This window comes from Ischnura elegans, assembly GCF_921293095.1.
Source record: "Ischnura elegans chromosome 13 unlocalized genomic scaffold, ioIscEleg1.1 SUPER_13_unloc_3, whole genome shotgun sequence".
Taxonomy (NCBI): Eukaryota; Metazoa; Arthropoda; class Insecta; order Odonata; family Coenagrionidae; genus Ischnura; species Ischnura elegans.
The window spans coordinates 2,125,217-2,139,899 of NW_025791659.1; the positions used below are offsets into that span (position 1 = coordinate 2,125,217).

Here is a 14,683-nt window from a genome sequence, read left to right on the forward strand (position 1 = left end):
TATACAGTCAATTTTCGAAATAAATATTTGTTCATTTCTCAAGAAATATACACTAAGGATTGAATTATTTGTCTTTTGAGCAGAGTTTACAATTTTTAAACGAAATTCTACGACAAATATTAACTTATATCTCGAGTTATATATAAACATCAACATGGAAATTGTTGCTGCGATGAATGCGTCAATAATGGCCTTAGAACGTCGTTTAAATTTTGACAATGCTCAGATAAAAATGAGGAATTCCATTCAAAGTCTGTAATTTACGTGCAAGTACCAATTACCCATTTTCTAAATACATATAATCAATACATAAGTTGACCACGAGCCAATGCCGCAGGTATGGTCGTAAACCCGGAAAGGAGGGAGCACAACTACTCTCGTAGTCCGAGATAATGCGAAGTTCCTGCGTGGAGGGGTCGAAAAAGGTTCAGCGAGACCCTTCTTGACGAATGCCCTCCAAAAATGCTCCGTACCACGAGAAAGAAGGGTCTCTTGGGGCTTAGTATACCAGTCATGCTAAGACGAAAACTCCGCCGTCTCGAAAGGGATAGTTGACAAGGGGGTACCCAGGATAAAACTAAGGGGGTGGAAGCCAAGGTCTAGTGGGAGCAAGCCAAGTTGTGGCATTTAAGAAAATTATAAGTGCTTTACTCGCTTATGAGATTGATTCCGTGAAAAAATAGTTTTACTCTAGTTACATATTTTACACTAATTCATATCATTTTTCATGGGTTTAAAGAAAATTTATTGAATGCTATCGTTTTTAACTCTGTACTGATGTGCTTAAATGATTTTTGCTTCAAAGGGGTCAGCTGCCCCCCCCCCTTCTTCCCCTCGCTGGGAACGCCCATGATGAAAGGGGTAGGTTGTGAGTGGGAGTTGTATATCCACTTAATCATCTGCAAAAACTGAGAAAATGATGGACCTTCACTTTTGTTAACTATTTTTCCTGAGTATATAACAACATTTTAAAATAAATACATAAGGCCAGTCGTCTCAGCATATCAGACTTACATGCACTTTCACAACAAGGTAATGTATACCATCAAGACCGAGTATCATGTGATTTACAAGCAGCCATTGAGTTCGAGTTTAATCATCCTAGCATTAAAATAAAATACCATTAAATTACAATAAATAAGTGTTGAGCTTAATAAATTTCATTTTCCTCTTAAAATGGCTTTATATCTTATGAATACAATATTGAAAAATAGAGTGGTTACTGGCTTTGATAAGTGATTAGATTACAAATTTTAAGGATGGAGTGGGCTATGGAGCACAACACTAAAAAGCATAATGGCAAATTGGAAGGGAACATCAGGAAGACCTGCAATTTGTTAGAAAAAATATCATAACTGAATCTTATGTACTATACGGGATACTGATTCCAAACGGAAAGAAAAAACTGTCACTTTAAGCCAGACGAATTTTATTTGGTCCAAATGGAGCATGACATGCAATATTGGATAAAGCTTTACAACAGTTTGCTGCACAAATGAAAAAATCCTAGTTTAATCAAATCACATTCAAGGAAATGCTATTCCATCACATGTGCCTTGAATTGCTTTGTAAAAGAATATAGCATGATACCACCAAAGAAAAGAAATAAATTATACAAAAATTAGGCATTCGTTTACAAAAGCAAGATAATTGAATTGATTATTCAAAAAAAACATATTGCTTCCTTATAGTATCATTCGCCGACATTAAGAGAGAGGAATGCTAAGAAAAATAATGCAAAAGAATGGAAAACATGAAATACCTTGAGTGAGGATATCATGCCATTCATCTACAGATAAAAGCAATCAAATACGAAAGGGAATAATATAGAGATGAATAGTTTTTCTCATAGATATGCATTCTTTATCGTAGATTATCAATCACAAACAATAATCATAAAGTAATTAACATGTAAAAATATGTACCTCCTGACATTATTACAAAAACAATCGAGGTATAATAACACTATTTCAGATGAGATAATGAAAAAATATATTCTACTTATAAATAATGGAAAAAAGTTACAAAATCTGAATGGTTTATCTGGCTGCACGAACTGACATGGTGTACCAAAGGTATAATTATTATAAATCCAGAAATATCTTACAAAAATCAATTATTAAGAGCATGAAGTAAATATTTTTAAGCACCATACTACCAACAAAAATATATTTTCTTTAGGAAAAAAGTATACATCATTGGAACCACATGTCTGTTACCCCCAGGCTGCTGAGTGAAAACTGATGTTGTTTAACATACAAAACTACAGAAACGAATGAGTAAGAAATAGTATTGCCAAGTTGAAGAAACAATTAGAAAAATAGCGAATTTAAAAAAATAATAAATACATTTATTTGATTGAGAGATTTGATGAATTAACAGTCATTTTAAACAATAGGCCCTACAATTACAATGAATCACAAAGAATGATAGCATCACAAAGGCATGGAATATAAATAGCAACATTTCATATGCAGAGAACAGGTAAAATGTTTAAAAATTTTATTCGCCTTACTCCTTGAAAACCAAGTCAGCAATTGGGAGGAATAGGGGATATTTACTGTTGGTAATAAATAAGCAAATTCCTAATATTTACAGTCAACTGAATACTATACAAAGGATATGTGAATGTTCAAAATGTATGTGAGCATGAATGATGGCAATGATCTTCTCTATCACCATTGAAAATTTGATAACGACCAAATAGAATTAAAATGGACTAAACAGTACTTTTTCCTTGTCAGAAGACATTTCTTCTTCATTTTTTACTTGCCAGAAGAAATATCTTCTGACAAGTAAAAAATTAAAACAAAAAAATCTCATCTTAACCTTTGTTGAAGGATGTCTAAAGAATGTAAAATTATATTTAAATTTCCAAAGATTTAAATGATATACCATATCTTTGAGATAATAATAGCTGACAAATATAGTGCACTACACCATTTTACGCCCACATCATTATAATTGCAAACTACAGGGAAATGTCTCTCAAGTGCATGGGTCAAACAAGGCAAGAGCAATGAACCAAAACAAACCAATGTTCACTGAAGGGTTAAAAACATGAATGCATTTGGCAAAATATAATTCTTACAACAATAAGAGAGCAGCACATGTAGTAAATACATTTATATGCACAATGGCTTTCAGCTAAATAAAATGTGAGATTACATTGCTAAGTCAAAATGGTACGTTCCTTCCAAAGATTTCTAGTGTACCTGAGATGTAAAGTAAAATATTATTAAAAATTCAAATATTCCTAGAGCAAAACTAAGAAAAGACCAATAAATTATGTGTCCTTAACCCTCATATGTATTCGCTGCGCCTTAGCGGCGCTCGTGGTTTTAAAAGTGGTGTAAAAATTTTCCATTCCAATGAATCATTTTGAAATTTTCAGTAGTCTATTTTTTCTGCTTTGTGCGTCTAAATATAAAATCTTTTTAGCTTAGTGTCTATAGTTTACATTTTATTGGCCTCTAATGGAAAAAGTTACGTCGTTGAATTTTCGGCGCCGCTGCGGCGCTCAGTATTTCCTCGTCGCTACGTCGTTGACTGCACTCTCAATGTTAATGTCAAAGCAATTATGTTTCGTATGAAATGCTATAATATATTTATAATCATATTATTTATATTTCTAAACATTATAAACAAAATAAATTTGTTAAACAAAAGGAAAATATTACCATACCAATTTTGCTTTCTATTTTAGCTAAGAATCAATCTATTTGCCTCGTTATGATGTTCATTGACAAAACTTCATCTTTTTACGAGAATTATTCATAAAAACTCATGGCTAGTCAAAGTTGTTTTTTCATGGGCCTCCGACTTAGTTTTGCTTGGGCCGAGAATTTCCTCGTCGCTACGTCAGGGTCTGCACTCTCAACGCTAATGTCAAAGCAATTATGTTTCATATGAAATGCAATAATACATTTATAATCCTATTATTTATTTTTTTAACTTATAAACCAAGTGAAATTGTTTAACAAAAGGAAAATATTACAATACCAATTGTGCTTCCTCTTTTAGCTAAGAATCATTATGTTTGCTTCGTTGTAATGTTCATTGACAAAACTTCATCTTTTCGCAAGAATTATTCATAGAAACTCATGGCTAGCCAAGTTTTCCTTGTTTTTTCCGTGGCTTCCGACTTAGTTTTGCTTGGGCACCTTCTCCGCTCCGCGCCCACGTACCTGCCGTGGTGATAGTCGCCTTTGGGTACATCCTAGGGTGACTCTGTTTAGAATTACTCCAAGCCGCAATTCTAAGAAAAATTTAACACAATGCATTATCCGAATTCGTAGAATAATGCTTCCTCACCGTTGTGTGAATATTTCTCGCTGAATGAGTAACTGTAACTTGCCAGGAGATTCAGAAATTTCACCGACTACCGTGAAGAACACTTCGCACAGTTATTGTTATATGTCTTGTACCTTTCATTCGAAAAAAAATCCCTTTGCGTCTAAGATAGTCTATACAAAATTGCAAGCGTTAATACAGTTACTGATGACGTGACAGTTTACCATTGGGGTGAAATCCAGATAACTACCCAACTAATTGTGTGATAGAAAATAATTTCTCTTTCCTGACGATGAGTTTAGACTTCACATGGTAAAAATCGTTTCATTATGAATAGGTGAAAAGACAATTTACCGTGAGGTGAAAATTTGTGAACATATTTCTCGTTTCTTTGTGTACTGAAATGCACAGATGTTTTATGCATTGGGGGTGTTACTAACGTAAAGGGGTGAGTGAGGAGGAGAAAGGAGAAGGAATGCCAAGAGGTTGTTTTGAGGTGAAGTGGTGGTAGTGTGTCGACTGCCAAGGATCGGGGAATACCCAGATCGTAAGGACAGGTAGGAGTAGAAAATACTTATTGCGGAAAAGGTTGGGAGTGCAAGGAGGCAATTAGATACAAAAGCATGCTTTTTCTTCTTCCTTCCATCGCTGCATGAGGGACAGGGAACAAAAGCCTTGTCGAAACGCCCCGCGGTGGCCCTCCCTTCATTCCGAGAAGGTCTAGCTCGGTGGGTCATTAGGGTGGAGAGAAGTTCAATCAAGTTCTGTGGGTGGGGGGAAGAAGGTGGTGAATGAGGAATAAGGGAGCTTAGTGGGAAGGTATGGACAGTCTCAATGTTTGGGTCAGTGAAACGCTAAGAAAGAAAACGGAAAGAAAATGTAAGGTAAGTCCTTCCAAAGTGAGGGTATTTTTGTCACCCCAAAGCATTCTTTCATCGGTTTCTCACGCAGAGCTGGACGAAAAAAAGGCAGCTGCTCCTTCTCCCCTACCACCAATAACACATACTTCTAAGAATTTATTTTTTTTGGATTTCCCACCAATCCAGGAGTAAAACCTAATCTGATGCACTCCCACGCAAAACATTTACCCGTCCATATCTAAGGAAACCTTTTCCTTGGGCTACACGTCCCCAGTGGGGGAATAGGGCTCCGTGGTAGGAAAAGAGTACCGACTCTTCTAGCTTCAACTCCAAAGAAGCGTAGGGTTCTTTGACACGTCGCTTGTCATCCCATATTATTTATATTTCAAAACCCATAAGACTTGATTTTTTTAATGCAGGACATAAGCTCCCAGAATATTCGTAAGATTTGTCTTGATCGCCAGAATCTAGTAAAAATCACGAAAGTAACACTAGCCTCTTCTCACTTAACCTACATCTGTTCCATTATTAACGTATAATAACTTATCTTTCTATATACACTGCAAAGATATAACAAATGGGTGGACGTAGTGAAGCAAAATTATGTAATATGGGCATAAACGAATTTTATTCGGTCATCATTTTTAGTATTTAGATACATAAAATTATAAACAATATAAACATTAAAAAGCGGAGTTTGTGGAGCTCTGCATATCAGAAAAATATTTCAAACAACAATAACACATGAAATTAAAACTTTCATTCAAAAATAACAAACAAAGGGAACTGAAATAAAGAGCATTACGACAAGAAATGGAAAAGAATGCAGCGTTGAAGATTTTTTGTTATATCTTCTACGATAAGGGTTTAAATCTAGCAAAACACGGTAAGAAATAAAGATAAAAGATGTATTTACCATTATCAATCGGAAAACTTGTAAATTCTGGCTAACTTTGAAAGATAATAGCAAAAAATGACGCGGCGCCGCTGCGGCGCCGAGAATCCAACGACGTAACTAATTTTGTAAATCCATATGAGGGTTAAAATTACAACAACATGCACCTCAAAATGCGATTGCCAACCTAATTCAAAAGTGTAAAGTAGCTAAAATGAAATCAACGAAATTGACTTAGTGTAAACACTGTAATGATTGCACGAAACAATAATGTTTTAGTCAACCAAACAATAACATATGAAGCTTAATGAAAATAGATGAATTAAAACAGAATTTTCCTCTCTACGACCGGCTCCATCACAATCTCCGAAGTATGTGAGGCCATGGCCTTGCAAGTTTATCTCTGAAACAAGAGAATATAAATTAATGGGGGCCTCCATGAAAAAATTATGCAATCACAACCAAAATTCAATGTCATCATTAGGTAAGTGTTCATAGTGAGATAAAGTTATACTCCATTAAAAAAAATTCAATGGCAATAATTATAACCATATTTTATTTTATAAGTGAAAATTATCGGAAGATGAGCGTTTCTATGCGTCACTGCTTGACCGTTACACCAAGTTTTTGTTCGTATATTTCCCCTTTGACCTAATATAAATCAATGTAGGAACTTTCTGGAGGATTCCTCCCAAAGTAAGTTAGTGAAGGCATAAACTGGCTTTGGCACCACCCTGTGACCCATGTAGAACCGAAGATTTTAAACTTCAAAGTCGTTGTTACTGACTGACAAAAATGAAACTGCTTTGTGACATTTTCACATTTCTTCGCATTGCTCTGAAATTATGCAAGGTAAAGAAAATCCACGAAATACATAAAATAGTTCTAGGTGTTGCCAAAAGGTATGCGAAATCGTGACTTTGCGTAAGTAATGGTTTCCTCTCTTTGATCATAAACATGGAGTGTCACCGACTGACGGGAATTTTTCACTGACTGACACATGTGATTTGATGCTTGTTAACTTTTCTTTTTCATAGAATGAGCATTGAAAAATAAATATATTCAACACAGAAATTCATATAAAATAAACAACAGTGGCAAAGCAAAGGGCGTATGTCCAGGGGGTCCAGACCGGTTGTCTATATTCATATATCCATGATATATCATGGATATGAATATAGACAATCTTCAACTTCCTTGCATTATTTTTACCTTAAACTTCAACAGATTAGAGATTGATGGTTTTGAATAGTCACTATCTAAAACTTATGACATCTATAAGCATATTACAGCCAAAATATACGGTATCTTTTCTAATAAAATCAGCAACTCCAAATATGGACAGGTAGAATTTTCAACTAAAATTAATTGCTATTAAATACATTATTTAAAATTACAAAACCTCTCCACAATTACATCAAGATACTCATAGAACACTTGAGAGGGACAAAGGTAATGCACCTGAAGTTTCATTTCACCTCTTAATGCCAAACTTATCTCCAATGAGTGGCCCACTTTTGGGAAATCTTGGAAAATTAAATTACGAACTAATCTTTCAATTATTCAAAACATTGTTTACATTTACATTCATTAATTAACGATTAATTTGCTTTTAAAGCTTCAACAAATGATTTGAATGTTTTAATTAACACCATGATGTAATGAAAAAGCATGAGAAATAGATATAAGACCCACCTTTGCACTGGCTAGAAGTGTTCCAATCACATTGTTAGAATAGAGAGAGAGGAGGAGATGGTAATTATTCTGCAGTATAGTTCTTCCTTCTGTGGATCCATGATATGCGATAATACTAGGGACAGCTGCCACAAGCCAACATACCTTTGCCTCCAGTGTCTTTCTATTCAATGCGTAATGGATACGCCAATCTAATTCCTCTCCCCTCTTCCTCCTCTCCTCCAACTCCTCTAGAGCCCCCATCCACTCACGCTCTCGTTCCACATCTCCCTTGCTATAAGGCCTCCCCTTATTATCAAAAACTAATCTCAGAGATAATTGTGAGAGGGCCCAAGCTAAACTAGAACGTACTAATTTCTCCCTCTTACCACAACTATCATTTGCACCCAAATATACAGTCTCACTCTCAAATTCACAAAATGATGACCTACTACTCCCATTCCACTGAGTCCCATCTAAGTCCACAAACTTCTCCTTCATCCTTCCAATGTTTATAGACTCAAAGTCCACCATCACCTTCACCCGATCATCCCCACTTAAAAACTTAATAATACAAGCAGTACATTCATCTTCATCATACAGTCTGTCATATATCTTACGCATTTCATCAACTCCAGTTCCATACACTATCCGTGTCTTTCGCATCATGGCGTACACGCACTCCTGCCTTGCTCTGGCTGGATCGGATGTAGGTTGACTTAAAGATGCCTCCCCAATAAGACCACACTTGATAGACGTCACATCCTCCACTGTTGACGTCACGGCCTCTTCCAGGCAACGCAACAGTGCATCGCGTCCACACACCTGTGATTTGAGTTCCTCCAATGATGAGCTCAGCTGTCGCACAAGAGATTTCATCTCTCGCCTCAATGAGTCCACAGAGGACTTGAGAGATGCAATATCACATTCTCGGCTAGCCGCGGGTGTCACATGATCAGTGCTCCTACTCGAAGATGCTTCCAGACGTCGCAAAATAACTTGGTCTCTCCTGTGAACCAACGTCACCAAATTCAGAACTTTTTTGCGATCGATGTCTTCAGGGAACTGTTGAACCATCTTCTCAGCTGAAGAAAGTGCATTCTGTTGACTGTCATCTGTAATGTCTGCATCAGCCCCCCTTGCCAGTAATTCCTCCACCCAATCGGCCTTACCAAGTCCCACCCCAATGTGCAAGAGTGTTCTTTGCCGCGCGTGCCGTACATCCACATCTTCCAACATGTCCAATAGCTCTTTATGCTGGAGGAATGAGCCAGTCAACAATCCAGAAATGAGCCTCTCCACAACAAATTGCTCTGCGCCGCTAGTAGAAATGTTGCTTGCCATTATTTCGAAAGACTGAAATAATTAATTAACAAAATGTTGGATTCAGAACACAGGGAGTTGCCAATGGGAACCAGGCGTGATGGCAATGGTCAGCAAGGAGTAACACACGATATCAGCGTTGGTACGAAAAGATGAAGTACCTATTGACTGCAAAGAAACGGAATGAATGTGAAATTATTGCCTCAAAAGTTGTCAATAGCAGAGTGGGAACATAACAACTAAAGCATAAGCGTGACTTGAGAAAAAATATCTCGCTTACTATACAACCAAGAGTAAAAAGGAAAATGCTCCAGAATGGCATTCTTTAAATGCAATCACCAAAACCATCGTTTCTTCATGGAATAAACAATTCCGCTGGAGACAAAAATAGATATAGCGACGCTTAAAGGTATTTGAGACAATTTTCTACGTGAAACCAAGCGGGTGTACCGATCGTATACTACGGAACCTAGAATTACATGGGTAATCAGATTTATATGAAAATAGGGAAGATATTCATGAAAATCTATGATCTGATATTATAAGATGGGAAAATAATGTGGAAAAGGAAAAAACAGATATTAAAACAATAATTCATGTTCCTGAGTATCAACTTAATTTGAAACCCCCCCTCCCCCAGCCTTAATTCATAGCTGCGTCCATGTTGGTACAATTCATTGAAAGTATGCTTACGCCAGGTTATCTACCTCAGGGTCGCAGCTAGGAATTAAGGCTAGGGGGGGTTTCCGGCGCAACTAATACTGGGGTGCTTGAGATACTGCATACCAGCCAGGGTAAGCGGGAGGTGCGGAGGCCTTCCGTCGGAAAAAAAAAGATATTATTGGTTCAAAATGGTGATTTTTACGGCCTTCTAAGGGATATTTTATTAATCCTCAAACTATTCTGGAAGCAATATTAATGCATTTAAGTAAAATAGATTTAACTTAAAATTTCTGTGAGCTCTGGGGGGGTTTTATCCCCCAAAACCCCCCTCGCTGCTCCACTGATCTTCCTCACTTCCTTCTCTCCTCTTAGAAATTCAAGTTACCTTTGCTGTTGGTCGTCCTCCCATCTGTACCATCAACTATATAACATTACTGCACTTAACCATCAGACTACAGACTCGACTGCGAAACCTTGAAATATGTTGACAATGGAGAATAGCTCCGTTTAAAATATTCCCTCGGCCATGTATACACGCTGCTCTGCTTATCTCCCACATATTTTTCTCTTATCTTCGGGGGTATTGTGGCCAGGTGGACAATTTCCGAGGGCCCCTACAAAACTCGCGTTTATCATGAAGCGAATATAAAATGTGTAATGCATACAAGCTGCTCTGCTTATACCCCTTACATTTTTCTCTTATCTCCAAAGGGAGTTCGGCCAGGTCGGCAATCGCTAAGGGCCCCCACAACACTTGCGTCAATTGTAAAGCGTATGTGAAAGGTCTATTAAAATAAAACTCCGATTACGTGAACCTGAGTCCTTTTTGGTATAAAAATTCTACTTTTCATTACCTATTTCATTTAACACATAGTGTCAAATGACCATATAAAAATTAAATCAAATGAAGGTGTCAGATGATAGAAGAGAACCTAAAATTTTTTCGAAAGGGTCATGTGAAAATGTAAATTTAGATTTCAATGCGAATTTCACTGGGCTGCTTCACTATATTTATAAAAGAACCATTGTTCGAGGGCAGTTTATTTTCAACCTCTCATCGCTCAGCAAAAACCCCTTACAAGTGACAGGCAGGTACAGCACAGACATGGAAAGAGCGTGTCCTCAGCACCTCATGTGCTATTCATTACTGACCATAAGTTCTTAGTTTAAAGGTAGTAGCCATCTCAAAAGTTGCATAGCCTCAATTAATTCTCTTGCCAAGTGCGTGCTGAGGAGATAAATCAAACAAAGTATTTTTAATGCCTTAGAGCTTGAGTATGAAACAGTGTGAACCAGTACATCTATTCCATTCCCATCCAAAACAAAATAAAGTACTGTAAAACTTGAGGAAGTGTTCTGATCCATGACAGTGATTATCACCATATAGCTGATGCAGCGCAACTGCTCTTCGAGCTACTTCAACGGGACATTCTCGATCAACCGCTGTTTTATTCCGATCTAGTGCAGCGTGACTTCCACCTTCAAGTAAAAATGAAGACGTGGCCAGGAAGAAAGGGTTTTTACACGACTATAAGCTTCAGGACAGAGGCGAAATTCATTGGGAATAATTTGCGGCGACATCCTATGAAGAAGGTTTGGCAGGCACGACCAATTCCTCAATAACTTATATTGGATATCGCCGATAGTATTGGACAATTTCAAGAAAGGCGTAGAATAAATGAGTTTGCAATTACTTACCCAATAGGTTAGTCAGTCTGGTTGTAATCGCTTTTCGCTCCTCTCTTAGCTGTTCTATTTCCAATGCAGAGAAGGCAATCCTGAAACGAATAAAATTACTTCTGTTACCGAGTTGGGAAAATTATTATACTCGTATGAAGCAAACCCTCAATACAAATTGATGGAAAGTACTTCTCAGATAACAGTAGTTGAAGAAAAAAATGGCGGAGCAATTCGTCAGACAAAACTTGAAAGAGATCTGCTCGTACTGTTTCATAGGGTGAGGCCTGTATACCCACAGAGAACGGTCTTATCTAATCTTTTGCGACGCATAAAGAATTGAAGTGTAGGGATTGCCAATTCACGATAATACCAGTCAACGCTCGGGCAAAAATAGTTGCGATTCTCTTAACTGAAAATGATGGATAAGAAGGATTGATATCACTCATAACGGTTTTTCTTCGGATTGCTTGAGAGTTTTGCGAAATTATTGAGATATTGGATCACGAGATGAAGATGAAGGTAATGGATTTTTAGCTGAACGCACTGGTTGGCCTCTATCCCACGGAAAATGCAGATACGAAAGCTGATAGGCGTTGTGCTCACAATTCATCACTGAAGCGAACTATTGCCAGAGAACTGCAAAACCTTTTTCATTAGAACAACGATTTGAATCCAAACGTAAGCAAGTTTTATTAAATAACCGCATTTAATAATGATTACACATAAATTGTACTGACATAAAACATTGTTTGCAGGTACCTGTTTGTTGATATATTTATTTCTAACATAATGATAAGATAATCCGTAACGTGGTTGAGAGAAGGAAGCCGGTTTAGCTGTTTTCGGATTTTAGCGATACGAACGAAGTACAATTGATATTTGTATGCATAGCTTCATAAAAGTAGGTGATGCGAATCTAACTGGGTCCTCTAGTGAATAATAATAATAGTTAATTTTTAAGACTTTCGTGTCCTTATTACTCAAAAATATGAAGATGGCGATGATTATTGACACTTTAAGCAGTCATTGTAAAAGTATTCAGAATATAAAAAACGCATCTGTCTCTCAGATCGCATGCCAAAATTTCAAACGCCTTTATGGGTCAAAAATGTATCCGAATTTAAAAACCAAAAATAATCAGCTCATAAAAACTGACTAATGATGGCCACTGATTAATATGGTCTAGATATCTCAAAAGCTATTTTTACGCGCATTCTTTACGATAAGACTATTTCCCATGAATAGAAAACTGAAAATTTTGTTTGAATAGAGTTTCGGAATATCGTATGAAGTCTGTAAACTTTCGAACAATTATGTAATACACGGTGTCGAAAAACTTTCTATGGATATAACACAAGAAATATTTTCCCTGCATACTTACCATACATTACGTTCTAACCCTGTTGGTCGAATGTTTTAGATTTAATATTGCACTTGAAAGGCATGCTTATTTTAAGTATAGCAATCACGCTGTTATGCATAATTCAAAGAAAACTTAGATGAAATGCGTTTGCATATACTTACCCAATAGTTAAGGCAATCTGGTTGAAATTTGTATTCGCTCCTTCCACTGCTCTCCTATTCCCAATGCAGAGAAGGCAATCCTGAAACGTATAATACATTACTTCTCTTAATGACATGGGAAAATTATTTCACTCTCACGAATCAAACCTCTTCTTTCAATGCGTTTTTTAAACTTACAGAAAACTTAATCCAAAACGATGGACAAATACTTATAAGATAACAGGATTTGACCACAAGATGGCAGATCAGTTCCCCAGATGCAACTCAAAAGAGATCTGCTCGTCCTGTGGCTTAGGAAAAGGCCTTAACACCCACAGAGAGCAAGCAGCCTTATCTTATCTTTTGTGCCTTATAAAAAATAGAGGTGATGGGATTACCAATTTGAAAATACTGGCAATCCACGCTCGGGCAAAATAATTGCGATTCTGTTGACTGATCTCAGTGGATAAGAAGGATAAATATCACTTTTAACGTTTTTTCTTCGGATTGGTTGTGATCTTTTGCGAGATTTTTGATATATGAGATAACGAGATGAAGAATAAGGCAATGGATTTTGAGCGGACCACACAAGGGCAATCGAAGCTTCCCAATTACTCCATAGAAGGTGCCGTCATCGGTATTACCAGCTGAACACAGTGTGAGAGCTCCATGTTAGTGACTACGGGCTCTTAAATACCAATTTATACTATATAACTGTACCCTTATGATTGCTCAAGTTGACGCTATTTGGGTAACTTGACTGCACCAAGCTGTTTTTGCGAAGATGATCACAAAAAAAATTTCTGGTGCCATTTAACGTTACTCATTTTCACCGTCTGTATGTAATTTGCTATTTGGCAACTGAAAAATTGATATGTCGTTGAAAATTGAAGACGTAATTTCGCCAGCAGGCTGCGCCGTCGCAGAAAAATGTATTCGCGTTGGATTTTCTCCGTGTTTAAGCAGCAGTGCGCAGGCGATAGCGCATTGGTTGTCGTTTATGGGAAGCTTAGGTATGATGGAAGCAAGCATGCAAGAGTAGCTGAATTAGGAGCGATGATTGCCATTAGTTTCATTATTCAATATTATTTTGAAGTTTTAATCATAATTAACTCGAGTATTTTCTCAAAACAAGAAAAATGTCAAACTCTTAATTAGATTACGATCACAAAAGGGCCATGGATTACCATAGCACACATCCGTCATCGGTATTACCAGATGAATACAGTGTAAGAGCTCCTTGCCAGTGACTACGGTCTCCTAATTACCAATTTATATAATATAAATGTACCCTCATGATTGCTTAAGTTGTAGCTATTTGGGTAACTTGGCTGCATATAGCTGTTTTAGCAATGACGATCCCAAATAAATTTTTCTGATATCGTTTCACGTTACTCATTTTCACCGTCTGTATGCGATTCGCTATTTTTCATGCAGAGACTATGAGGGTTCTAGGTGAACCATTCAAAGGATACAACGCACCGGGACCGGGAACCAAGCCCGTGGCTTATACGCCCGATCACCCGGGGAGGGGCTGGAGAGGAAGGAAAAAGGAAAGAGGCGCCGCCGCGATCGGAGCCCGCCGACACCTCTGGGAAAGGATAGGAGCGGAAGGGAGGGGACGAGGGAAAAACACCCCAACGCTACAGAAGCGAAGGGGGCCCTACTAGCAGCGAAACCTAGCGTAAGCATTAGTGTTCAACCGATCCTAGTGGATTTTCCTATGAGGAAGAAAAATCCGTCGATCGAATTGGTAACCTATTTTTCATGCAGTGGATTTAGGAAATAAATA

The 14,683-nt window shown here is 37.3% G+C and overlaps 1 protein-coding gene across 3 annotated transcripts; it reads right to left on the bottom strand.

Annotated features, from left to right (window-relative positions):
* Positions 1 to 6,132: 6,132 nt before the first annotated feature.
* Positions 6,133 to 13,179, bottom strand: LOC124172936. 3 transcript variants are annotated; one of them, XM_046552458.1, is made up of 4 exons: positions 13,090 to 13,179; positions 12,913 to 12,992; positions 11,407 to 11,486; positions 7,268 to 9,213 (listed from the first exon to the last, which is right to left on the bottom strand). In XM_046552458.1, exon 4 carries the CDS (start codon positions 9,064 to 9,066, stop codon positions 7,690 to 7,692), a length of 1,377 nt encoding a protein of 458 aa, XP_046408414.1. In that variant the 5' UTR covers positions 9,067 to 9,213; positions 11,407 to 11,486; positions 12,913 to 12,992; positions 13,090 to 13,179; the 3' UTR covers positions 7,268 to 7,689. The 3 variants fall into 3 exon arrangements, with proteins under 3 accessions (XP_046408417.1, XP_046408414.1, XP_046408415.1); XM_046552461.1 differs by lacking the exons at positions 12,913 to 12,992; positions 13,090 to 13,179 and adding an exon at positions 6,133 to 6,451 and having other exon boundaries at positions 7,744 to 9,213; positions 11,407 to 11,659; XM_046552459.1 differs by lacking the exons at positions 12,913 to 12,992; positions 13,090 to 13,179 and adding an exon at positions 11,578 to 11,651.
* Positions 13,180 to 14,683: the final 1,504 nt, after the last annotated feature.